At 29.7% G+C, this 26,671-nt stretch overlaps 1 protein-coding gene across 4 annotated transcripts; it reads right to left on the bottom strand.

Annotated features, from left to right (window-relative positions):
* Positions 1-3,008: 3,008 nt before the first annotated feature.
* LOC105840061 (microtubule-associated serine/threonine-protein kinase 3) lies at positions 3,009-24,791 on the bottom strand. 4 transcript variants are annotated; one of them, XM_028188922.2, is made up of 22 exons: positions 24,653-24,791; positions 23,993-24,212; positions 23,414-23,493; positions 23,236-23,338; positions 22,834-22,897; positions 22,401-22,503; positions 21,451-21,674; positions 20,568-20,643; positions 20,253-20,483; positions 18,476-18,707; positions 18,060-18,394; positions 17,202-17,374; positions 16,382-16,452; positions 16,082-16,309; positions 15,740-15,967; positions 14,458-15,055; positions 12,515-12,699; positions 11,801-12,021; positions 10,575-10,907; positions 8,852-8,917; positions 8,041-8,530; positions 3,009-5,466 (listed from the first exon to the last, which is right to left on the bottom strand). In XM_028188922.2, the coding sequence occupies exons 2-22, from the start codon at positions 24,168-24,170 to the stop codon at positions 4,580-4,582; spliced, it is 5,106 nt and encodes a 1,701-aa protein (XP_028044723.1). In that variant the 5' UTR covers positions 24,171-24,212; positions 24,653-24,791; the 3' UTR covers positions 3,009-4,579. The 4 variants fall into 4 exon arrangements, with proteins under 4 accessions (XP_028044723.1, XP_012542251.1, XP_012542253.1 ...); XM_012686797.3 differs by having other exon boundaries at positions 22,834-22,915; XM_012686798.2 differs by having other exon boundaries at positions 4,580-5,466; positions 14,488-15,055; positions 22,834-22,915.
* Positions 24,792-26,671: the final 1,880 nt, after the last annotated feature.

The raw sequence follows: 26,671 nt of genomic DNA on the forward strand, positions 1-26,671 counted from the left end.
AATCAATATCTATTAATAAATTAATAGACTAACAATCTAATCTTAATAATTTAATAATTTCTATTAATAAAATTTTGTGTAATAAATATAAAATTCATATTAGTGACATAACTCATTGGAAAACTTGGCAATTTCACGAATGTTAGCGCGTGATATTATTAGCAAAATAAACAATTAATTCTTATTTAATTGGATACTATTATGTTGACGAAGTTACGACACGTATTAAATTACTATGCAATATGTACGAATTGTACCTATGGCAAAGTTAAAGTATTTGTATTTCAGCAAAGCTCCGAAACACGTTTCCTTCTATCAATTTTATGTTGGTGCAACATCGAGTAAAGTGAATTCAAACTTGATCAATTATAACAAAAATGTGTGCTAATGCTAAATATTAGTGACAATATTCTATCAACCGAAATGTGTATTACGACTAAACTTACGGTTGTGTATGTGTGTGTGTGTGTGTGTGTGTTATATGTACAATAAATTCATAAAAAAGCAATTAATACTAAAATTTCAATGCATTGCAGTGCATCAAGCTCCAATCTTTCATACATTTCTGTCATCTACAATTTATAAATACGCAAATTGCGACAATAAGCGTTTGATTTTGTTGTGTCAATATCTATATTGCATGTATATACTTTTGATCGCTATAGGAAAAGAATTGAAGAATCATACATAACAAGTTATGTATAAGCACCAATTGTACACTCATCTTCTCATGATGATACAAGTACACGGAAAAATTAAAAATTAACCCTCCTCCCTCTTCGCTCCCTCCAAAAGCTAGCAATTGCGAAATCGCTTTTCATATAAGTCATATTTCGTTCGATAAATAATATATGAAAAATAAAAACCCTAAAAAAGGTTTAAATGAATAAACTTTTGTTTAAGAAAAATAACAAAGTAAAATTAAGCTGATGGAGATGCGCCGCACATAAGAATTAATAGTGCATTTTCATTGTTTTAATTTTATTTAATGAATTTAAACATTCCAAATTTTCTATAATTTTATAAAAAACGGAATACAAAAATAAATAATGAGTAAAAATACATTTTTGTTTATAATTTTATAATAAAATTATAAACCAAAATGAATGAGTAAAAAAGTATTTGTGAACTTTGCTTTGCAATTTCTCTGAAACAAAAGCCTGTTTACTCAAACTCTTTTTCCATCCTTTATGCAATATACCTATCGAACGAGACATGACCCCTTCGGAATGATTTCTCAATAGATGGCCATTCCATATTAGTATAATTATTAATTACTTAAATAATTTTCTTTTTTACATATATGAATGCGTTAAATACGAGAAATAAACATTGTCAAGTAAAGAAATATATTCGATACAATTAAGGATGCACAGATTTTCAAAATAATAAAAAAATTGATGATTTATTGAAGATTCTATATTGCATTTGAAAATAATATAAAAAATTTAAGAGTTAAATTTGTACCTAGATAAAAAACTATTTCGATAAAAAATAGAAATGTGCAATACAAATAATAAATAAAAATACAATTGAAAAATAAATATAAAAATCTGAACTTTTCAGTTCAGATAGTTTGTTTTTAAAAATTAAATTATTTTAGAACACAACAAAATAAAAATCTCAATTTTTTAAATATTTGAGGTATTTAAATAATTTATGTAACATTTTATTCAAACATTTAAATATATATAAGACCCAAAGATTAATTGTTCTATAAATAAATAAAATTTATTTACAGAATAATTAATTGTAAGAATCGCTTAGAATCGCAATAAAACTTTGCCTAAATTATTTTGAAGGCTTTATAAAGTACAAACAGTTAATGAAGCTCTAATAATTAAAATAATACGTTAGGAAAATGTTGCCAATAAAAATGTTGCCAGCACTAGATATTCATATGCAAAACTTTATTTTAAATGATGTTAAACACGTTGTAACGTTGCAAATGTAATTATAATATGTACATCGAGTACGCAAATGTTTCAACTCACATTTCAAGTCCTCTTCAGTGCAAATTATAAAATTCAAAATCTGTAATCGCAAGTTACGTCATCTTCTGAAGATATGCAAGTGGATGTCAAAAATGTAAAAGCTCTAATTTATGGTCAATCAAGAAACAATGGTCATTACAATAAGAAAACGGAAACGATATCATTCCGTTATTTGACATCACAAAGCCACATCTTTACACGTATAATTGTAATGGACAGTATATCTTATCTTTCCGTCTTCTTATTGTAATGACCATTGTTTTCTAAAGAGGACTCGAAATATGAGTAGAAACGTTTGCGTACTCGATGTACATAGTGTAATTACGTTCACGTTACAACGCATTTAACATCATTAAAAATAAAGTTTTGCATATAAATATCTAGTGCTGGGTCTTATTGGCAACATTTTCCTAATGTATTACTTTGTAAAGTGTTTATTAAAGTACTTTATTTAAAAAATAAAACTTGTTATTTTATTTTAAAATAATTTAACTTTTAATAACAGAAATAAAATAAGCTATAAAAATATTATTAAATAAAAGTATGACATTCACACAATTCTCGTATGTACAAAGGATGGACACAAAATTAATGTGAATACCTAGACGATAAACTACTTTTTTTACTAACCATCATTAATAGATTTTACCTTTATTTAAAATACAATGCTTAAATAGTCATCGATAAAATTGTACTATGTTTCTAGCATAACATCTTTCAATTGGTTGTATAAGTAATATTAGAGGAAGATATTTTTTCTCTCTACTTTACAAAATTGCTGTGCTTTTCAAAACTGTTTTTTCGATTAACATAACATTTCGAAGGAAAGTGGAAAACAGATTTTCGCCTTTAATATCTTTTAAAGATATAAAATGTTAGAATAATGATATAATATATTGCACTGGTGAGTATTTAAGTATTGTATGACTTTATTCCAAACAAAAATCAAATCTGTATTGAAGACAATAGACCAACCTTTTATTAATGAAATAAGTAGTATTTCTCTCAGATTCATACTTTTTATCTTACATTTATTTAAAATATAAATATTAACACATTTCCAATTTTATTTTATTTTGCAGGGACTGTATGAATGATACATTCTTAATACAATCAACAACAAGATAATATTAATATATCGAAAAATTCACGTAAAAATCGTTTAATTTCTTACGTTCTGTCGTAAATATATTATTGCTTTATAATTTTACTAATCATGCGCAACAAAATCATCTTGTATACATGTTACATAAACCATTGCAACAAAATAGCATAGTAGATTCTCTTTGCTTTTATCATCTCCTTCTCTTCAAAAATAAATACTCTATTCTATAAAATTATTTCACATATATAGAATATTGTATGCGAGCCATTAAATACTCGTGTGTGTGTGTGTGTGTGTGTGTGTGTGTGTGTGTGTGTGTGTGTGAGCGCACGTGCGCTAATATTATTTAAATATAAATATAAATGAGATCGTATAAATACTGTAGCCTGAAGCATAAAATCACTCCAATCATCTCACTGTTAGAGCAACATCAATATGGTTTTATGATTTCGAGTTAGAAACTTCGATTTTGGCGTTTCGACAATTAAAATAATATTTCTCTCATCTGTGTAAATTTGTTTGAAAGGTTTTGTAGTATGCCTTGACTACATGACAAATATTATATTTTACGGAAATAGATTAAACCTTTTTCTTGGAAATATATATAAGTATTTAAATCGCTTTCAGGTATTTATTTGACGGAAGCCTATAAGTTTGAATATAGAAATTCCATAAAGATTTCATAAAGATATATATGGTCAAACTCTTCATAAAAGTAATCTGTTAGAATCAACCGATCTCCATGAAAGTAACTTCTTTTATTCAAATTTTTTGGTAACGGCCCTTGCGCAAACGAAATTTTAATAGCACCATAATCTTATTTACTATCTTCGCATGTATTTACGTATTCTTAATGATAGCATGTGGTGAGAAATCAACGCAAGAGAGGAAATTATTATACAGGTCACGAAGTAACTTTTATGAAGATCATATCAAAAACAAAGATTACCTTTAGAGAAATTTGACTGCAAATTCAAAATCTGTGATCTTTCTTCTGTTTTTTCTTTACTTTTCTTTTCCTTTTGATTAGTCTCTTATCTCTCATATGATAATTAGCATCTATTCGATAAAGTTTTTCAAATCATGCAAAGGATAACTTTCTCCTTATTTCACATTTGATTAACATACAGGTAATTCAAAGCCCTCGGCTATTTTAGGCCTGTTCTACAACGGGTGTTTTCTATTTAGTAACACAAGTTGAAACAAGCAATCGTTCTATCTTTTTTGGTTATACTCTAATGGTATTATAATAAGTAACAAAGATAGAACGACAGTGTCAATTTGTATCACTAAATGGAAAATATCCAATACATCGTATATTGCTGTCGACACATGAATATTGGATTATCACTTAAGCCTATTAGTTTAAACGACAATTCTAAGTATATGTTTAATATCCGACAGCGACATGCGACATATAGTAAAACGGGTCTTAGAAAAGATTAAAGATCTCTCATGAATCTATTCAAAAAACACGAAATTAATTCTTCTTATCTCTCCCAAGCTTTGTATTGTTCTCATGCGTGCTCGAATGGACACCATCGGAGTCGGTTTTGTACTTTTTGGATAGCTTTTTAATCTCCTGGTGAACTTCTACATTTCCCTTGTTAGTGCTCTTCTGCTCGGCGACAAGCGCCTTGTGCAATATCGTTGTTACGACAGATTTTTCGCTGGTTTGACAATGTCTTTGATCTTCGTTCTTTTGTGAACTCGTGGCATCAATTGTCTGCTGCACATTCAAATGCGAAACACCGAGCTGAACAGTAGTCTCCTCTTTTTCATCGCATTGCAATACCTTGCTGCCGCTGGCAGCTTGGTGTTTATTTTGTCTGTGAACTTTCTCTGCGTCCCGGGACTGATTATTACTACTGCTATACGTCGATTGTTGTTTATCGCTCTTCTCGGCACTGATTTCTTTCGACGACGAATAGTCGTCACTCTTAGTGCCCGTTGGAGAATCTTTCTCTTCGGCTATTCGTGGCAATTGCGTGCTACCGCAAGAATTCGACATGCTTACGTTTCCTAAATTGATAGATATATTATGAGTCAGTTTAGAGTAGTCCGCTTTTTGTTCACTTGACACTTTTTTCTCGCTCTTCATACCCTCGTTGGTCTCCTTGAAATTGTCGTTGGACTCATCAGAGCAGGTATCGCTACTATTGTAAGACGGCTGAGCGATAGTCACACGAGGTGTCACCTTGATCACAGTATTCGCCAGCGGTGATATTGACGTCTTGTTCTCCGCCGAGCGTGGGTGAAGTCGATCGGGACTGAGTGCCCGTCGGAGCAGCGGTGAACCCGGTTCTGCAGATTTTGGACGACCATATCCTTTCTTTTGGCTATTTGACGTTCCCCCTAAACATGCCCCTGGTATTGCAAAAAATCAATACAACATTGTTATATCCAACAATATTAGAAATATAAAAATTACTAATATGCACTACCTCTAAAATACATTTTAAATTTGCTCTCATCTTATGAAACGTTAAAATAAAAAATTGGAGAAAAGTTTTAAAACATACGTTTCAAAAATAAATAATATTTTTTAAAATCTTTTCCAAATTTTTCCAAAGGCTAATATTTTGTTCCTAAATTATATATACATTAAAAATGATTTTTAAATATTTTTTTTATTCTAAAGCACTGTAGTTTAATAAAACATCAAACAAAATTTAACAAAAAATATTTCAAAATTTCAAACTTTAAAATATTTTTTTAATGGTGTAATTAATTTCTTACAATAACATCAAACTTCTTGTGTAAAAACTCATTTCTTATAAAATATGTTTAAACTTGAAAAGTTCATAAAAACGAAAAAGTACATAATTGTTATAAATAAAAAATATTTCATTTTTTCAAAATCATACAAAGATAAACCTAATTATGACTGATAGATATAATATTATGTCTTATTATAATATTAAGCTAATAATCAACTTAATAATAATAATAATAATAATAATAATGTGGTGCGCTAACGATATCTTTACAATATTCATATATTTTCACACATTTCACGTAAAGTTAAAAATATAAAAAGTTTTTAAATTATTTTTAAATAATAATAACTTTTAAATAATAACTGAAAACAATAACTAAAAATGTAGACCAGTATACACAAATATTGTTAATTAAAGTTTTTCAACTAGATCGTTATGCCTGTAATATCTTATACTCCATCTTCCCTAAATACTGTACAAAATTTATCGTTAGCATTAATATTATAAAATCAATTTATATATATTTTACTTATTTCGAAGAGTTCTCGACGAATAAAAAAAATTTGATAAAAAAATTAAAGAATTATGAACTATTAACGAAATTTCAAAATCAGTTAAAAATGACACATATCTGCTTATCATGTCATCCAATCGCTTTGGCTTGTAAGACTTTACCAGAACTCGAGAATTTCATAACTTATACAACTTTAACTAAACAAATTTATTAAAAATAAATAATTAAATTAAAAAATCGAGAATCTCGACGAGACTAGCCGAAATTCTCGTCGAGACTCTCGGCGTAATGGTCTCGATATCGTCCGAAACACTACTTCTTCCTCACCCCCCTCCTACCTTTAATCTCTCTTCCAAATGTTTCACCTTGCTCCTTTCCCCTATATTACTTCGATTCTCTTTTGTAATATCTAATCTCATCTAATTTTCTCTTTATTTCTGTACTTTTCTCTTCGCACCTTTCTTCCCCATTATCTGCCTTCTCATTTTTTCTCTCCTCTTCATCCATTTTCTTTCCTATTTTCTCTATTTTGTTTGTTATATCCTCCCTCAGTCTCTCCCTTATATACTTCACCATTTATAATGAACATTATTAAAAAACTAATTTAAACAATTTAAATTTTGCATAAATAAATGGATATTGCTTCGTAAAAATCGAAACTTTTTTTTCAAAGTTATGTAGAGTTTTAATTTTTATATTTTTTTATTAATTTTTTGGTTTATTTAGGATAAAAATTCATAATCTTTTTGGTTTTTGGTTCCAAGCAAAAATTAAATAAGCTAGACGCAGAGACGCAACTCAAGAAACGAGGCCGAAAATAAATATTAAATTACACACACACGCGCACACACACACACACACACACACACACACACACACACACACACACACACACACACACACACACACACACACACACACACACACACACACACACACACACACACACACACACACACACACATTAACGTATCAGTTATACTATTTACCTTTATATATAAAAAGAATATTATATTTTATGTGTGTGTGTGTGTGTGTGTGTGTGTGTGTGTGTGTGTGTGTGTGTGTGTGCGCGCGCGCGCGCGCGTGCGTGCGTGCGTGCGTATGTATGAACACATACTTTGTTATAGTGTTTTGAAAAACTCTTTAGAAAAACTCTTTAGATAATGCAAAAAATGTACAACAAAAATAGGGATTTCCAGATATTTTCAAAATAGTAGGATATTTAAAAAATTATAAGACGATCTTTATATAACCTTGACAATGCTATTCATAATAATATTGTTCTGTAATGCATTACATAAAATGCTATAACTTTTTGAAAATAAGAAAAATTAGCCAAAAATGTTCAACAAAAAAATTTTGTGCTGAAAATTTCACCAAACGCTCTGCTAGATCCAAAGATCATAATGGTAAAAGAAATTTTTAGAAACAACCAGAAGTACCAACTTTTACCAATAGTTACCACTTTTACTTTCACATAACAACTTTTACCAATAGTTACCACTTTTACTTTCACATAATTTAGAAATCGATTAAAAGATTTGTATAACTTGAAATTTTTTATCAAGCACAAAAAACAACATGTCAAAAATTTAGTAAATTGACCGAAAAGTTTTTTCATATAAATCGTATGGCCCTTTAACTTTTTGGACTTATTTGATTTTTGTAGAAAATCCTTTAATTGTATTGTGCTTTTTTCCATACCTGGACTATACGATTGTGTAGTGTTGGAACTACCAGGCTGATGGCCCGTGGGGAACGCCAGCGGACTCGGACTTCTTGTCGGACTGGCGGGAATCGGTGATGGACTTGGCGTCCTGGCCAACGGTGACAACGGTATGTGACCTACGGATTTTCTGCGATTCGGCGAATGGATATTTTTTGCGGCCGTGTGCAATTTATGCTTGAGACCGTGGAGAGTGCTTGGGCGCTGATAGTGTGACTGATTCGAGATGCTCGACAAATTTCCCGCGGTCGTGTTCGAGCCTGGAGATGAAGAACTTGGGCTTGAACAAGGGCTTGAGTTTCCTGTAGAATGATAGGAGTCTGTGGTACGATTCGTCGGCGGGGATGGACTACAGACAGACTTTGAACATGCCGTAAAGTACGGTGACGATGTCTCCTGCGATCGAGTGAACGATTGAAATGATCGGCTGGGTGTGACCATCGAAGGCGAACAAATTCCTGCGGCCATCTGTAAGATTTTCACAAAATTCATCATAAATGCGAAAACACGAGAGTCTCTCTTCGTCGTTGGAAGACGTCTGCAAAACATTTTATTAAACGATTTAATGCGATAATTCAGACAATTTTATTAATACTGTCAACAACTAGAAAATCCTGTGTTGTGTAAACATTTTTAAGGCAGTAATTATTTATAGGAAAGTGTGGAAGAGCGTTCGAAAGCGTGTAATAAGAAATGTAAATGTTGTCAACAGAACAATGTTAGCGAACAAAAATCGAATACCGATGCGATCAACAAGAAAGATAAGCGAATGTTTATAAGAAATCATACCATAAGTGGAGGTTTGCTGTCGCTGGACAAAATGGGTGCTGACAATGGACAACTGATAGTTAATGGCTGCAAAAGAAAATGCACTTAACATAATCCGTGTGTAATTGCGTATATATGCTGGTGCTTTAAAATTTCTTTTATTTTGCAATAGTGTATAAAGCATGACTCTTCTGTATGTACTTTACTGTGCAAAATTAACATTAATATTAAATACATTGCACAACGGAACATTACAATTAATAACACAAGTTTACAAAAAGTCTTTTCTGAGCCTGGAACACAATTTGTTGATACTGAAAACAAATCCAACTTCTAAATTTATAACATTACTGCAATACTCAATAAACAAATAAGAAATTGATCTAATTAATAAATAAATAACTTAATATACAAGCTATATGCAAATTTAAATCTAAAAAAATATCAATTAATTAGTAATCTCTTTCACAAAGGGTTAAGAAAAAATAAAACTATAATAATTTTTATATATAAATATCAAAATTGATCTGTTTTATCCCCTTTTAAAATTATAATATAATTTTAAAAAGGGATAAAACAGATCGATTTTGATATTTGAAAAAATAATACTTGTAGTTTTTAAGCTGCTAAATCTGACTTTGATCTTTAAAAAGTTTTAGTTTGTTAAGAAAGTATTAAAATCAGCACGTAAAACTATTGAATAAAATATTATAAGCTTTACTTTAATTATTGAGTAAGGTAAATCTCAAGCTTCTTGTCACCAGTGTATAAATAATAAATAAATTTAATCTTGTTGTCAATCAAACTAGCAAAAATTTTATTGTTAAATTTACAACGTTTCGACCTCTACTTTAGGTCCTTATCAAGTAAAAGAGTCTGTTCACGCATTGAGCTGTAAAAAAAGTTTCATAAGATACATGTGAGTCCATGTATCCATGCAAACAAAATCATATTATATCTTGTATCGAAAGATATAAGAAAAACTATCGTCATTATTATAAAATAAAAGTAACGGTAATATGAGAGAGTGTCTGTTTAAAACGAAGTTACAACGGGAACTATGTGTCTTATGAAACTTTTCTTACTGCTCAATGCATGACTCTTTTACTTGATAAGGACCTAAAGTAAAGGTCGAAACGTTGTAAATTTAACAATAAAATTTTTGCTAGTTTGGTTGACAACAAGATTAAATTTATTTATTAATTATTGAGCTTTACAAATGTATAAACCTGTTTCTGCTAGTAAAACAACAATTCTCTTATTTCTAACAGTTTATGTTTTGCACTGGATAAGAAAGTAAATTGTTAATATCTGAAAACAAAAATATTGTCAGTAAAAATTATTGTAAAACTTAAATACGATATTTGAAAGCAGTGTTGTTATTCATTACATTTCTAGAACTTTCTTCTAGAAAGTTTTACAGTCTTTTGTAGTATTTTGCTATTTTGATGATTAACATCGACTAATTTTACAATTTATATTTTTTTTTAAACTTAGCAATTTTTTAAAAAAATATAAATAAAAATTATACAGAAATTCTAAAACATTCTAAAATTTATATAAAAATTCTAAAAAATTATATAAATTTCAAGAAAAATTCTCACCAAAATTGTGTAATCTAATATGGAGTATGTACATAGATACTCCATATTATATGTACAATATACAGTATTCTAAAAAAACAATGATAATTTGCGTTGGACAGTAACTCGTATTCAAGTAAAATTTCTCATTGTCAGTGTACCTGCTGCATTTCTACGCTTGCCCGTTTGGAACTTATTTTCTTAAAAAGGGACGTCTTCCGCTTTTTATCCGAATGATCCCGTTTCTGTTTTCGTTGCTTGTGTAGCGTCCGGCGTGCCAATTTACTCTGAGCAAGATTGCGCCTTCTACCGCCGGTTTTAATGCTAGTATTTTCCAGTGGCGTACTACGTAACGTCACGTGGTCGCCGCCGCTTAGCATTAAATGCAGAACATGGGTATGATTCAAACCTTGTACCACTTCACCATTTATGTGAGTTATTAGATCGCCAGGTCTCAAACCTGCTTCAAACGCCGGACTCGACTGTTCCACTTCCTGTAAAAAGTAATTTATATAAAATACAAATAAAATCTGATATTTTAGATAAGAAAAGCAAAATTGTTTCTCGATGAAGAGAAATAAAACACATAAGATATGTAGATAAACTACGAGATAAAATAAAAATAAAAATAGAATGCAGAATTAAAATATTATCATAATATAAAGAAATTTTGCCAACATTGAATAAATTAAAGATATAGATAGCTAAATTAATTTATTAAATACTATAACATAATTAAAAACAATAGAGGTATAGTAAAACGTTTCAGCTATACACAATCGTATTCAACAGCAAAAAATAGAATATTCAAATATATGAAAAAAACAATTTCAAATGAAACATTATACAGAACATTATAAATTACATGTACAATAAATTAACTATTCGATAAATATTTTAAACAAATATAAAAATAAGATTGTCTATTCAGTCTACAGCGGATCTTGGTACTAAATATAATTTTTCTATGAATAAATCTAGCTCATATAAACTGCACGCCGATACAATACTTTTGTCAGTCTTGAAACATAGGTTGTTAGTTAAATATCGATGCTCAGAAGTATTTATAATATCTTGTAAAGATTAAAAAAGACCGATGCAAATTGGTTAATATCTTTAAGTAAGAAATTTTAAGAACATCCATATTTTCTCAAACAGCATCATGTCCAAAATCGAAGAATTTAAAACGTATGATGTTTTTAAGATATTTTATGTCCCGATTTTTGGATACAATGTTGTCTAGAAAAATATGTATATAATAAATCAGTTTTTTTAGCTAATAACGATTTTGGAATTAATATACAGAAATGTAATTATAAAGTATAGTCTAGATTAACATTCTTTGAATAACAAAAAAAGATACTTGACATAAGTTATTTATACATACCATTACGAGGTGATGCATAGTATAGAAATCGCTGTCGCCGTAGTAAACTCTGATGGTATGCACTGTGAAGCCAAAGCCGCCTGGTCCTCGTCGAATAATAATGGGCGGTTTCAGACTAGTCACAAGAGGACTCAGTTCGCGGCAAGGGGAGGTATCCCTCGAAGATGCAGTTGACGATCCACCAGGCGATTCAATAGGTTGAACATTCAATGGCGCATCATCTAAGATATTATATAAAGTTAAACAAACATAATTGCGTACAATGTGTATCATTTAATCAAGAACAATAATGTCCTCATTATTCAATAATAATTTTTATTTAAAAAATATTAGATAAAATATCAAAAATTCCTATTATTAGAATGCTCGAATTATTCAAATCGCTGAATTCAACTCTAAAATTAAAATTTTATAATTTTTAAAATTTATAATGGCAAAACCAATGTCTAAAATTTGTGAAATCGAAAATTTTGATTTCAGATTTAGTGACCAAAAAAATACCCGAAAAAATCAATTTTTTTTTTAATGTTGGATATAAAAAAATAATATATTGTACTTAGATTGTTCTGAATCACCCTGTATATAAGCAAGAAAAATATAATTTCTTATTTGTGTATAAATAAATAATTATTAAATATAAAATACATTTGTTTTATTAATTCAATGCTAATGTTTGATTTTGCTTTTCTATATATATTTTCGAAAAACACATACAGGAAAAGTCGTTGGTCGGTATCATTAATGACAATCCACTGGTTGAAGCGGATTTGATAACTGATCGAGATTTCTGTCGGACGGATGGTAACACAGGTATGCCACTGAAGGACTCAAAAGAATCAGTGCTGGAATCATGCTTGCTCTCTTCCGTCGCATCTTTATTCGTCGCTGTGAAATCCAATCTACAAGTAAAAAAATTAGGATTTTACAAATATCGAGTTAATTTATTATTAATTTTGTGGCTCCAAACATTCCGACCAGACTTTGAGATTTTATGAGAAATTTAATTTCAAACAAAAAATTTCTTAAAAAATGCCTTACACTCGTAATAATTCTACAGTTCCTAATAGTTTATAGCGATAGGTCTGTCAAATTAATATAAAAAAAATTTGAAAATCTGAGATGCTAAATTCCTGCATCTCAAGTTTCAAAAGAAAATTTATATTATAAAATTCTATAGTTCTCAAAGAGTTCTATAAGTCTTGATAGGTTATAGAAATAGTTCTAAGCTATAATCATTTTTAAATAATTTTTAAATAATTTTCACGCAGTGACATTCCATCACAAGAGTAAATGTTACATCATAAGAAGTTTTAATCAAACTTGTAGAAAAGTTGTGGAGAAATACTTTTTTCCATAAATCACGCCATCTATTTGGAAGACATTGTGAAATAATGGTTTATTTGTGTGAGATAACTGGTGCGTGACAAAACGGCGACTTTCCAAATGGAAAAGTGGCACACAAAAAAAACTTTCGACGCACATGTTACAAAAATTCTCTTTTTCAAACTATTATTTTGTATGTTATTTCAGTCGAAATATTGCTATAAACTATCAAGAACTGTAGAACTATTGTGCAAATAGAATATGCATAAAATTTGCGATACAGAAAGTTAAAGTACATACACACACACACACATAACACACACACACACACACACACACACACACACACACAAAATCGTGATTTCATATATTTTTATAAATATCTGGAAAATTGTGCGTTTTTTAACAAAAAATATTTAAAAAAGTTATGTATCCAATCCAGCGCTAATACATTAAAGCGCAGAGTTGTTGCATATGACTGTTTGGTTGGACAGCTTTAATTTGAGAAAACTACATGAAAATAAAAATTTGTAAATAATCATTTTACTCGTTTATTCAAAAAAACTTTCTTGTTATAATAATTTGATTAATGAATTTTGTCAGCCTGTATGTATCTTAAAAACTTCTATAGAAATTATTTTTGAATAATTTTAATATAAAAAATAAATCATGATTACTTCCATAACATCTGCAGACGTCATTTACACTTAAGGAATTTATTAAATAAATCAAAGATATTAAATGCAAATAACTCTGTGTCGATTATATATTATATGTCCATAATATAAAATAAAAATTATAAAATAAAAAATTAGTATAACTGAAATAATAATATAAATTAATCATATTAGAATACTATGCATGAGAAGAGTTAAAAAAAGATGTAAAAAATCCAAAAAATAGAAAGAAAATTAAACTGATAATTAGTAGATAATTATTAGATAATTATCTTAACTGAACAATTATCTAAATATCAAATAAGTCAGACTTATTTAAATGTAAACACTATATGGCAGCTATTATGTCAATTATCATATAAGTAACATGTTATCATATCATAAAATAAAAACAAAAGCCAGTTTAGGACACATTTCTCAAAATATTAACGCACTTTCTAATCATTTTATCTGTATGTGTCCATTAAACATAGAACAAATAAAATGACAAAAAAATGTGTTGACATTTTTAGAAGCGCATTCAGAGTATAAGCCAAAGTATGTGATTTAAATTACGTGGAAGTTCAAAATATGTATGAAAATTCAAAGCAAGAAATTAAAAAAAGCAGAAAGAAAAAGGAAACTATCTTGCTGCGAGGATGTGATTGAATGACTCACATGTATTCATCATCAACGGATATACTGAACCTGGGCAGCTTGTCACGGGAATGTGTGTGACGCTTCCTCTGGATCTGAGGGCTAATATCTTCGGACTCGGTTTGCGAGGAATCGGGCGTACTTAGATTAATCGACGTTCTTTCCATCTGAGTACTCTTAATAGTACCGATAGCCGATAGCGGCTCATTGCTCGATGAGATCATAGTAGCGCTTGGAGTTACACAAGACCAAGATGATGTGACATTGAGCTTGTCGACTCTGTTCAGATTCTCAACACAGGAACTATTCTTCACCGACGAGAAGGATGACCGATGTTTTTCAGACAATTGCGCAGATTGTGAATCGGTCAGTTTGGATGGCGTTTGAATTGACGGCGCAGTCGATCCGAGGGATATTTGAGCAAACGTGCCTTCAAGTTCTGTACGGAACAACTGTTTCTTAGAAACGTCCAACTCTACATCAGAATTAAACTGAGGCGGACGTGTTTGCGAAATCTTGCGTGATTGAGGTGAGTAAGAAGAGAACGATCCGAATAAGGGAGAATCATCGGTGTCATCTGTATCATCGCCCAAGTCGTGATTATATCTATCCATGCGAGCTGAAATATTGTAAAATTAATATTTCAATAACGACAAAGATAAAATATAGAAAATTAGACAACTTTTTATTATTATAATCAATTACGAAAAATTATATAAATAATATATGTATGCATAAATATTATAACAATATATATTTATTACAATTAAATAAGTTAATATCTTTTATAACTAACTTTAAATCAAAGTTAATAATTTATAAATAAATTCAGTTATATTAAAAGTTCCATTAGATTAAATTAAATTAAAAACTAATTTTTAAAAATCTTATTTATATATATTAAATTAGAAAATATCATAATTCTTTATAATTAGATTATCTTAAATAACAAATTACAAAAATAATTACAATATGGATTAATAAATAAACTTAATATTTTATTTGTAAAATAAATTTAAATAAAATAATATTCATATAATACAAAAACTTACATAAGATAAAATAATATAAAAATATTGTTGTGTGAGAATATATTTTTTTTACATAAATTTTTAATTTAGGAAAAAATGTTTGTTTTAAAAATAATTAAAATTAGAAATAAATTTATTTAAAATTAACTAAGCCAAATTATCTTTTTTTAAATTTATTAAACTTTTAACTTTTTAGTTGTAAACCAATCATAATATTCATCAATTAAATAAAATATTTGTAATCATGGTATCGTGATATCCCTGTTACTTACTATCAAAGTAACTTGTATCCTCGTCATTAATTAATTGTGGTACAAATTCGGCCTTTTGTCTAAGTAAACTGTTCCAATCAACTCCATAAAAATATGGATGTTCCTTGACTTCATGCGATCCACTGGTTCCTAATCGATCCCTAGGGCTTTGATGTAGAAGAGCAGTTATAATGTCCTTCGCCTCGGACTGAACAGGCCAATCGTCTTCGTCTGGCCATTCAATATCATCTAGAAAATAAAATTTTATTATTTATCATACAATATATATTTATTTGCAAAAAAATACTTCATAGTGCATTTTTTACAACTTGTGGTAAACCGTTAAAAATAAAAGAAAATCACCGTTTACAGTGTGAGCAAATAATTCCTCGGGTGTCTCGCCGAAGAATGGAACACAGCCAATTAAAAATTCGTATAATATAATACCCATGGACCACCAATCAACTGGTTTACCATAACCCTGGCGCAGTATAACTTCCGGAGCAATATACTCTGGTGTACCAAACACTTGCTTATCCGAGAATTGTCGTGTGTCTCGATCAATGTAACCCTCGTAGAGATTTGTTGCCACTTAAAATTAAACAAGGTCAATTATTCATTTTTTAATTTCACTCATAATTAAGTGACAACTTTCATACTTACAGGACATTAGACCCATTTTACTGAGGCCAAAATCAGTAAGTTTAATATGTCCTAAGGCAGTGATCAGTAAGCTACAAAAAAATAGTAACTTGTAATTGTTATAGTTTTTTGTTTGTATATTTAATATATACTATTGCTCAAAAATTTCAGCTTGCTTGAAATTTCTAATATTTCACAAAAAATTAGTTTTTTGTGAAATATTAGTGAAAAAATTTTATTAAAAAAAAAATGCCACATTAAATACATTATTTCCTCTCTTTTCTTTTTTGCCAACTCAAACTCTTCGCAAAATAAAAAAAAATCTTATAATACATTTTTATGTAAGTTCAATATTGCGAGAATTTATTGTACTAATTAAAAAAAAAAAAACATTTTAAAACTTAGCTTATTTTAAAATAACATTTTTGTCTGACAATAAAATTTTTGTCTGATCAAACTACGATGCTTTAAAGTAAATATATATATATATATGTGTGCGTGCGTGCGCGCGCGCGCACGCACGCACGCACGCACGCACGCACGCACGCACGCACGCACGCACGCACGCACGCACGCACGCACGCACGCACGCACGCACGCACGCACGCACGCACGCACGCACGCACGCACACACAGAGGGAGAAAAATATCGATTTTTAATTTTATACAATTACAAAACAAAATATACAGATAAAACTAAAAAACAAATACAAAATCTTATCTTCCTTTCAAATTTTAGAATTTTTTTTTATTGATATACTTTTTGTGATACGCGAAAAAATCTTATACGTGCTGAATCTTTTAAGCAAAGTATGTTTTTTTTTGTTTTATATCATCTTACTTATCAGGCTTTAAATCCCGATGTACAATGCCATAACTATGCAAATATTCAACAGCCAAGACGGTCTCTGCGAAGTAAAATCTTGCCATATTTGGTGGCAATGGACCTATATTTTTCAAAAGATTTGCGCAATCTCCACCCTCTACGTATTCCATTACTAAACATAAATGTTTCTTAAAAAAAAAAAAAAATACGCAATTATTAATGACTGTATGTTATAAATAATATAAAGTAACATAAAATATAAATCAATCATTTAAATCAATTATTTGAAAAAAATATAAGTCAGTTTTTTCAAAATTTAAATATTAAAATAGATACAATTTTCTTTTACTAAAGCATTTTTTCCTAATTACCAAATTTACAAAATTGTCATTTACATCACCAAAAACATAATTCAATGACTGTTTTCTGCATTACATTTTATAAAAATACATCCAATAATAAATTACTTTAGAATACTGGAATACAATGTTACAAATTTGCTTTTTTTATAAATTGTATTTTTAATAAAATTTAATATTCTTCTTAGGATAGTCTATTATTCTGTAATCTATAACATCCTTTAAAGGATCAGTCATTATTTACACAATTTCCTAATTAACTGTTTTATATGTATAAAAATACTTATTTCATCAAAAAACATCTCCCAAAATTTTCAAAATTTTCTTTTTAAAAATAAATTTTATATGTCAAAGTGTTTCCACTCACTTAATGATTGATGACATAATAAAGCATTTTTTTAAATTTGTAATTTTTGCAGTTTTAAAAAGTACACTTATTTTTAATTCTTAAAAAATGAGATATTCTTCACTTATATTGATTTTCAAATGATTGATTCAAATATAATATCCGTACTTTGGTTTCAAAACTACAGTACATAGAGACAACAAATGGATTATCTGTAAAGCTCATTATGTCTCTCTCAGCGAACACTTGTTCCATTTGATTTCGCAACATTAAATTATTTTTATTGATTTTTTTCATGGCAAATCTCTGTCGTGTGGTCTTCTCCTTGACTAAATATACTGCACCATATGCACCATTACTAATGAGTTTCAATACTTCGTAATCACTTTCGCACGGGATACGTTGATACTTATCATGGTCTTTATTCGGACTCGAGATTATTTGCAGATTACTGTCACTAGAACTCGCTGAATCCTCCAATTTATTCAAATCTTCCTGCAACTCTACAAGTTCAATATATGAAATAATTAAATAATATTATAGGAATATACATTGTATTGATTTATAACATTAAAAATATGTACCAGATATAGGATCTCTATTTAAGGATAATTTCGTAATAATATATTGAGGAATATCAGTTTTTATTCCCGCATTAACTTTAGCTTGACCTTCCGCCTGCTCAAGTAAATGATAAAACTCTTCAGGATCGAATTCCAAACACTCTAACAAACGAGCTGGACGTGATATAACTAACAATAGTTTCTTTATTAGTCCTGTTAATCTCGCTGCCGCTTCTAAAGATTTATCTTTCGTCTATAAAAAAATTGTAATAATTATTATATACTGTTATTTAAAAATTTCAGCAGATATTTGTGATTTTCTTGCATCTCAAAAAATTTAATATTTTGGTAAAAATAAATCATTGTTTCTAAGTTTTTAAAAATGAATTTTAAAGAGAAAAGACAGTTTTTAATATGCGATTTTGTCTATATTTTGTTTCTAAATTACATACAATAAAAAATTTATATTTTTCTGTTTAAAGTGCTGTAACATTTTTTTTACCATTGGAAAAAAATAAACAAAAAATTAAATAATAGCACATTATATAATAAAGGTGGAAAGTTGGCTTCTTTCAGCATGAGTGTGGGAAGTGGACGTATGAACTAAAAGCATTCACTTACACGAGTAAGAAAAAACCGATTCGCACGTGTTGCAATTTTTTTTGTTTTTAATAACCTAGTTTACACCGAACACTTGGTACGCGTATCAAATAGTAAATAACTAGTGAATGTGTTTAATCATTGGCTGATCAGCTTATTTCACTACTTGATACGCGTACCAAGTGCTCGGTGTAAACTAGGTCAGTGATACATCGAAAGTGGTCCTTGAGTCCTCTCAAATTGAGTTTTTGTTAGCCAACAAGTTAGCCAAGGTTAGATTAAGTTCGTAAATGCGATGAGGCGTCGGTAATTATGCAAGTTATGTTTCAAAATTGCTGTCAGTACTGAAAATCTAGTTTCTGTTATATACACTAATACCGTTACGTACAGCCATCATATGCATGTCGCAAAATGACGTGCATGCGAGTACGTAACAAAGGCAAAGGAATGAAAAATGATCAAATATACAGAAAAAATAACGCTAAAAAATTTTTCGCCACAATTTACGCCATCTATTAGAAGACAAAAACTGTGTAATACTGTTAAAGTGTTAAAATCGGCGATTTTACTCATAAAAAAGTGACACAAAAGAGATCACTTTCGACGCACAACAAAAAATTAATTTATTTGCTGTCTATTGATTACTATCAATTCTTAATTTATTACAAATTTTACTTTGAATAAAGTTTAAATTGAAAAAGACCTTTCAATTGATAACATTAATTGTGTTCCATTTTATTAATTTCTAAGTTATTAGCAGAAGACTAGTTTGTACCAGTTTTTCTCCAAAAAAGATTGACTTTTTCACAAACTTAAAAAAAAAAAAAATTTCCAACTTTAATCCTACAACCTCTAAAATAGATATTCTTTTTTTATTCTAAGTTTTGAAATGTTTATTCAAAAAATTGATATAATTTTTCGTAAATGATATCAAATTCTTCTGTGTAAACTCATTATTTATGAAATGGTTTTTAACATTTAAAACTAGCGTTTGAAAAGTATACAGAAAGAAAGAAAAAGAAGAAAAATTTGTTAAAAAATGTCTCATTTACATATTTTTTTCAAAATTGTTTAAAGATTTCTTAATACTTAATTCCTTTATACTTATTAAAATATATGAAAAAATATCAAACATGCTGCTCAAATTTTTAAGCAACGTAAATCTCAATTTTTCAAAAATCAGAATCAATAAGCATACTTCAATCAATAGGTGCTCCAGATTTTCACTCATCTCATAAAAGTATCTCGTTGTAATTAATTTTTCCTGAGATTTTTGCAAGCAGTCTCTGGCTATTTCGATTACTTGATGATGTACAAAGCGTAAAATTGGCAATGAATCCTGCGTCATATTAGCCACCATCTCGTATTCATCTATTTCTTTGTTTTCATTAATAAAATTGGTCAATCGTTCTTCCATCTGTTGCGTTGCCTAAAAATGTCAGAGTTAATATAATTGACATAATTGACCATTTTAACATATTCGTCGATAATAAGCAAAATTAATTGTTAATACCTTTGGAAATCTTTCTTTATATAAAGTATTCATCATAACAATTTCGCTGTCAAGAACAGGTGATCGACTTGGACTGCTGCAATTACATAAGTTAGATTATTAATACATTTGTTAGTTTAATCGTAATAATCGTAATTTACTATCAATTAAAAATTGAATTACAACAAATTTCTTTTAAAAAATCTGAGTAATCAGTCACATTATGAACAATTTCATTCCAACAAATATCAAATAGAAAACGGGAAATATAAATAGATATAAAAAATTCACAAACAAAAGGTTTTATAATAAATCCTTTTTTTAATTTAATTAAAGCCTAACTTTGTTCTTATACTTATTACATTATCTGTTTATTATGAACTTATTGTATACTATCGTATGAAAAAAATTATATTTATATAGAAAAATATAAAAGTTTTTGCTAAAAAACAATGTATAAAATTTTGTAAAAGTTACAAAATTATTGTTTTTTATATTTTCTTTTGACCTATGTCCTTATTCTTTAAATTTTTTTTTCGCCTTTGTCATTATTAATGTTATAAAAAAGATAAATCTTAAATATATAACATTACAAAATAAATAAAAATAAATACAGACAATAATTATAAAATTCTCATAAAAACCGAACAAGTCCAGAGATTTTTTTTCTTTTAAATGGGCCTTAAAAATATTAATTAAAACTTACAACTTTGTCCTTACACCTATTAAACATCCAGAGAAAAATTACCATATATACATGATAAAATGGTAATTTAAATGTAAAGGTTTGTTTCCTAAAAATTTTACTTTTTGGACTTGATTTTTATAGAAAATCCTTTGATTAAATTGATTGTGATTAGTCACTATAAAAATTTTCATAAATTATACATAATTATTTACAGACCTTAAACTTCGAGAACGTGGACGATGTAACGGCGATCGACGGCCTTCCTCTTCAAGGCTAAGAGACGCACTACCTGGAATACTCGATATGCTGGAACCTGGGAAGCCTGGATGCGAGGAACATGGTGTCCCAGGCTTGGAGAAATGACAAGACAGCATGCGTAACTCGTCCTTGGTAGGAACATTTGGCAGTTGATGTAAACGTTCTTGGCTCGAGTATTGCGACTAGTAAAATACAAATGACAAATTATTGTGTTTAGCGCGGACGGGAAATATATTAACCCTAGGCTGTCACACCCCTTTTTTCGAACGAGACTGTCACGCTGGATCACTGTGACCCAACGCAATTTCGATGAGCTGCAATTTAAAATATCCAAAATTTCTGAAAAAAATCTGAAATAAAGTTTAAACGTAGAAAAATATATTCCATTTATAAAAATTTAATATTTTAATTTTTATTTGAAAAAGAAATTGTTAAAAACAAAAATTTTTTTTTAATCACATTTTGCTTGAAAAGTTAATTTAAAACTTCTTTAATTTTTAATATTTTAAGTTAAAAATTTAGGATTATACTCCTGAGATATTACTTTAATAAAAAAATTAGTTCATAAATAAACCTTTCAAAAAGATATTTATTTTACATATTGTAGAAGAGCATCTTTTATTCAAAAAATCAATAAATTTTTATAGAAAAAAATCAATTTTTTATTAAATATTGGTCGACGCTCTTGTCACACCTGGGTCAGTGACCCAACATATTCTTTTAACAGATGGCGAATAGACACTGACACTTCCCTCCTTTGGGCAAGCATCTCTATCTGTACTAGATATCTGAAATTGATTTTAGACATCACAAGTTTGCGCGTCGAAAGATATCTTACTAAGTCATTAGTCCGGGTCATGATGACCTGGTGTGACAGTCTAGAGTTAAGCACATATTAATCAACCTACTGAAACATTACTGGAACCAGGTGTTGTTCCGTAGCCACTAGATGGTAAACTAGCAACTGACCATCTTCTGCCATCGCCAATTCCTGTAGCACTTCCGCTAATTCTTGAATATCATAATATTACGTTTGTTAAATTTTGTACACAGTAATTTTGTAATAAATCATAAAATATAATAATAAAAAGATATTAAAAACATAATTTAAAGTTTTTTGACACTCATGTTATGTGAGAACTTACAAGCACTTCTTTATCAAACTTTCACTTCTTTTCACACATTTTGTATAGTATAGTTTTTGTTGCACCATTTTTCTTTTCTATTTACATAACATGTGGAAGACAGCGCAGCATTTAATGACGGCACCTTACCATCTTGAGCAATCGGCATGAACTAAATTAAACGTCCTAAGACAAACGTTATAAGTAAAATAGGTACCTTTTAATTGGAGCAAAAGCAAAATGTGGACTGGATGACATCCTAGGGCTCTCTAGGGGACTGCCTATAATTGGGACGAATGCTATATCAGGAAACAAGCAAGAAAAAAAATTAATATGCTATGTCATTAAAAAGCAAACAATAAAAGAAAATCTTTCTACTAAATGTAAACAAATTGTACAATGCAAATTTTTTTAAGATCTAACTATCAAAGATATACTAGATGACAAAATTTGAAAATATCTAAAATCTCTTCTAAGTCTAACAAAATAAAGTGCATTACGTACGTATACCTAATTATTATTATAAAAACATCCCTATATTTTCAGATCTGATAAATAAGAAAAAATAATCTTAAATATTCTTAAAAATAAAGATTAGAAGAACATAAGCATTACATACCTGACAAAGGTGAATGGCAACGTGGTAAGGTAGGCGATGTGGTTGTGATTAGAGACTTGCGATGAACTGCTTTAGCAGCGCGACGGGAAATGTTAAAATCACGCTAGAAAAATGTTATTACTAAGTATACACAAATAAGTTATATTACCATGCGTTATATTATCAAAAACATACTAACCACATGAACTGATAGAGAAGGTGCCGACTTTCCTATCGTAGAATTTCTCATGCGAACTAGATTTGATAATTCTCCACTAACTAAAATCATATATAATATTTTTAATGTTATACATATAATAAACGTCATCATATCATATAACTCGACAAGTTAAATTATTTTGTAAGAGAATGCACGAATGTATAATATACAATATATACAAGAAACATATTGGATGTTCCAAATGTCAAAAAATGTATAATGCACATGATTTTTTCTGGCCCAAACATGTAGTGTTAATTTTTATTTTTTCAATTTCAATGATTACAAAAAATGGTGGCCATTAAAAAATATGTATTTTTATACAGCATTTTAATTTACTGAATTTTTGACTCTACATTAACATTTTACAACATTATCAAACCAAAATTATTAATCAGGTTTTTTATTACACATTAAAAAAATTGATTAAATTTACTTTAATATAAGCAAAGCTATAAACGTGGTGTAAATTTACGTCTATGTATAATTTAAGATTTAAATTTAGAATGTATAATAAAATATAATATACAAAGTAATGTAAAAGAAAAACTTATTGACCAGGCCGAACTGGTGCTTCCTTGCTCTCCAATTTTGATGGTACTGGACGTTTGTGCAATTCTATTTCCATACTACTGCCAGTTTCTTCTGCTTCATTTTGATCAAACACAAGTACCCTAGCAGAATTATTGTGAGACCGGAGTCGTGGCCTACTAGGTCTGTTTTTTGCTTGTTCCATTGTTTTTGTTCACTGGACTTCTATACAGTGACAGCAAGGTAACTAAAAGTAAGCAAATACTTTAATCGCAGAGGTCACAATAATGTGAGATGTAAGATATATTATATTATGTGTGTAGGTGTACATGAGTTGTGTTTTCTATAAGAACTAAAAAGGTTTTTTAGAAAGTTTAAATATTTTAAACTGTTAAAATTTTGTCATTTTATTTAATGTAATTTTGATATAATAATTTAGTTTGTTGACTATAAAAAAAACAAGAATATTATTAGATTTTTATTTGATGTATTAAATCCTCATCAGAATTCATTTTTTTGTAGACAACTTAAAAATAATTTTTTTAGTTATATCATTGTGACAAATAAGCAATATTTACTTTGCACAAATATAGGAACAAATATTTATACCGTTCATAATCTTTTAAAAAAATGTATGACAAAACACGAGCATAAAATTGGATAAATAATTGTATTTATACAACTCACCTTTCGAGATGGTTAGCGTGAAAAAGGGAAGTCAAATGGATACAAAATATCCATGTGCAATATTCACACGCAATTTTTGATCCTTTTTCTAAATTCTCTTTTGTCCTTAACGCCCTCGGAAATCGCTGTAAGCCATAATTGCTGTGGAGCCCCATTCCAGGGTCGATGTTCTCCAGAGGATTTCGCGAAAACACATTGTGAGTATAACCACGGTCAAGGAGACCATGAACAAGACAATGACTGCGCCGCTCGGATACCCGAAGAGAAGCCCGCCGAGCGTGGAAGTGTAAATGGTATAGCGATAGGAGCGCAGAAGTAGAGAAGCATGCACGCATAAGGTACTAGGTGCATGCGACGGCGACGGCGACCGCGATGAAGACAGTGACTGTGATCAAAGGGACGCGATTACCGATCACTAGAGCCATCTTCTCTAACGATAGCAACAGCGGTAACGACGGCACACAGAACCAAAGAATAAAAAATAACAGGAGGGAGCCCGGAGCATTTGATTTCAGCGATGATGACGGATGCCCTACAACTAAAAAGAACAGACCTGTGATTGTCTGCACCAAAAAGAGTAAAGGTGCAGTCACATGGGGCCAGCGTACAACGTACCGTATGGCATAAAGGAATTAGACCAGGGCCCCGATTCTTGAATTCATTTGCAAGAGAAACGTATTCGCAAATTCTGTTCTTACAGAAAAGTTGAAAATTTATTGGCTATCGTATGACTTTCAACCAATAAACTTGCAACTTTTCTGTTAGAGCGGGTATTTGCGCATACGTTTTCTTGCGAATGAATTCAAGAATCGAGCCCCAGTGTCTGTGCTAACAAAACGGGCATAACCTTGTGATTGGTCTAATTCCTTTACGCCATACGCCAGTACGTTGTACGCTGGCCCCATGTGACTACACCTTCACTCTTTTTTGTGTAGATAATCATAGGTCTGTTCGTTTTAGTTGTACTGCTGCACTGATGCAATAAGGGAGCGTTCCCACTGAGCGCGTCACGCGTCGCGTCGTCCTTTGCGCCCAATCAAAACGTCTATTATATTTTATCATAATAAAATGGGACGATTTTGATTGAACGCAAAGGACGACGCGACGCGTGACGCGCTCGGTGGAAACGCTCCCTAAAGGTGCCTTTTCACGCTGACGCTTGACGCTCATTTTCAGCGTCAAAAGACATCACGTGACTAAAAATGACGAATGGGTATCTTTATTTGTAGTCACGTGATATCTTTTGACGCTGAAAATGAACGTCAAGCGTCAGCGTGAAAAGGCACCTTTAGAGCTGAATAATGTTAGGACCGATTTCACCAACTCCGGTTACCTTAACCGGTCGGTTATTCCATTGGATTTCACCAATCGTATTTGTCGTTAAGCAAAATTAACAAATGCGATTGATCAATTCCATTGGAATAACCGACCGGTTAAGGTAACAGGAGTTGGTGAAATCGGGCCTTAATAGCGTTTACCGAACGCACTCTGTACGCAGTCGAGTACGCATACTTTTCCAAAAATTTTAAAGATTATATATTTAACGTAAAATGCGAAAAAATTTCAAATATTCTGATATTTTTAAACAGTAATGTATATAAATGTGCGTGTGCATGCGTGTATTCAAAAATAATTTTGTTTTATAATTATGTCCGTTTATATTATAATTATAGCTTTTAATAAATTAAATACCACTATAGTAGATAATCTAAATGTTTAAAGAAAACAAAATTGTTTCTAAAATCAATTGCATATATTACACACAATAATAAGTAAGATTACTATCACAATTAAAATTGTCGTTATACCTTCAAATATATGATTGGCAATATATCTTGTACACAAATTAAATCTGTCAAGTCAATTTAATTCCAAAACTTTTGCGACTGTCACAATTAATATTTCTTATTAGTTTTCAATTGATTGGTAATTGAATAATGCCGAGATAATTTTTTTAACAAACAAATCGACTTTAATAATGCCTTCAGGAAATTGACTTGCTTATTGAGAATCAAAAAT

Source organism: Monomorium pharaonis, chromosome 3, assembly GCF_013373865.1.
Source record: "Monomorium pharaonis isolate MP-MQ-018 chromosome 3, ASM1337386v2, whole genome shotgun sequence".
Lineage (NCBI taxonomy): Eukaryota > Metazoa > Arthropoda > Insecta > Hymenoptera > Formicidae > Monomorium > Monomorium pharaonis.

Excerpts from the sequence above, each read along its gene's own strand:
- LOC105840061 (XM_012686797.3), bottom strand. The coding sequence starts at position 24,170 with ATGGAACAAGCAAAAAACAGACCTAGTAGGCCACGACTCCGGTCTCAC. Across the intron at positions 12,022-12,514 it reads ACCGACCAACGACTTTTCCT|ATGATGCGCCATTGAATGTT; the intron begins GTATGTGTTTTT and ends ATAATATCTTAG. Across the intron at positions 8,531-8,851 it reads ACAGCAAACCTCCACTTATG|ATGGCCGCAGGAATTTGTTC; the intron begins GTATGATTTCTT and ends AAAATCTTACAG.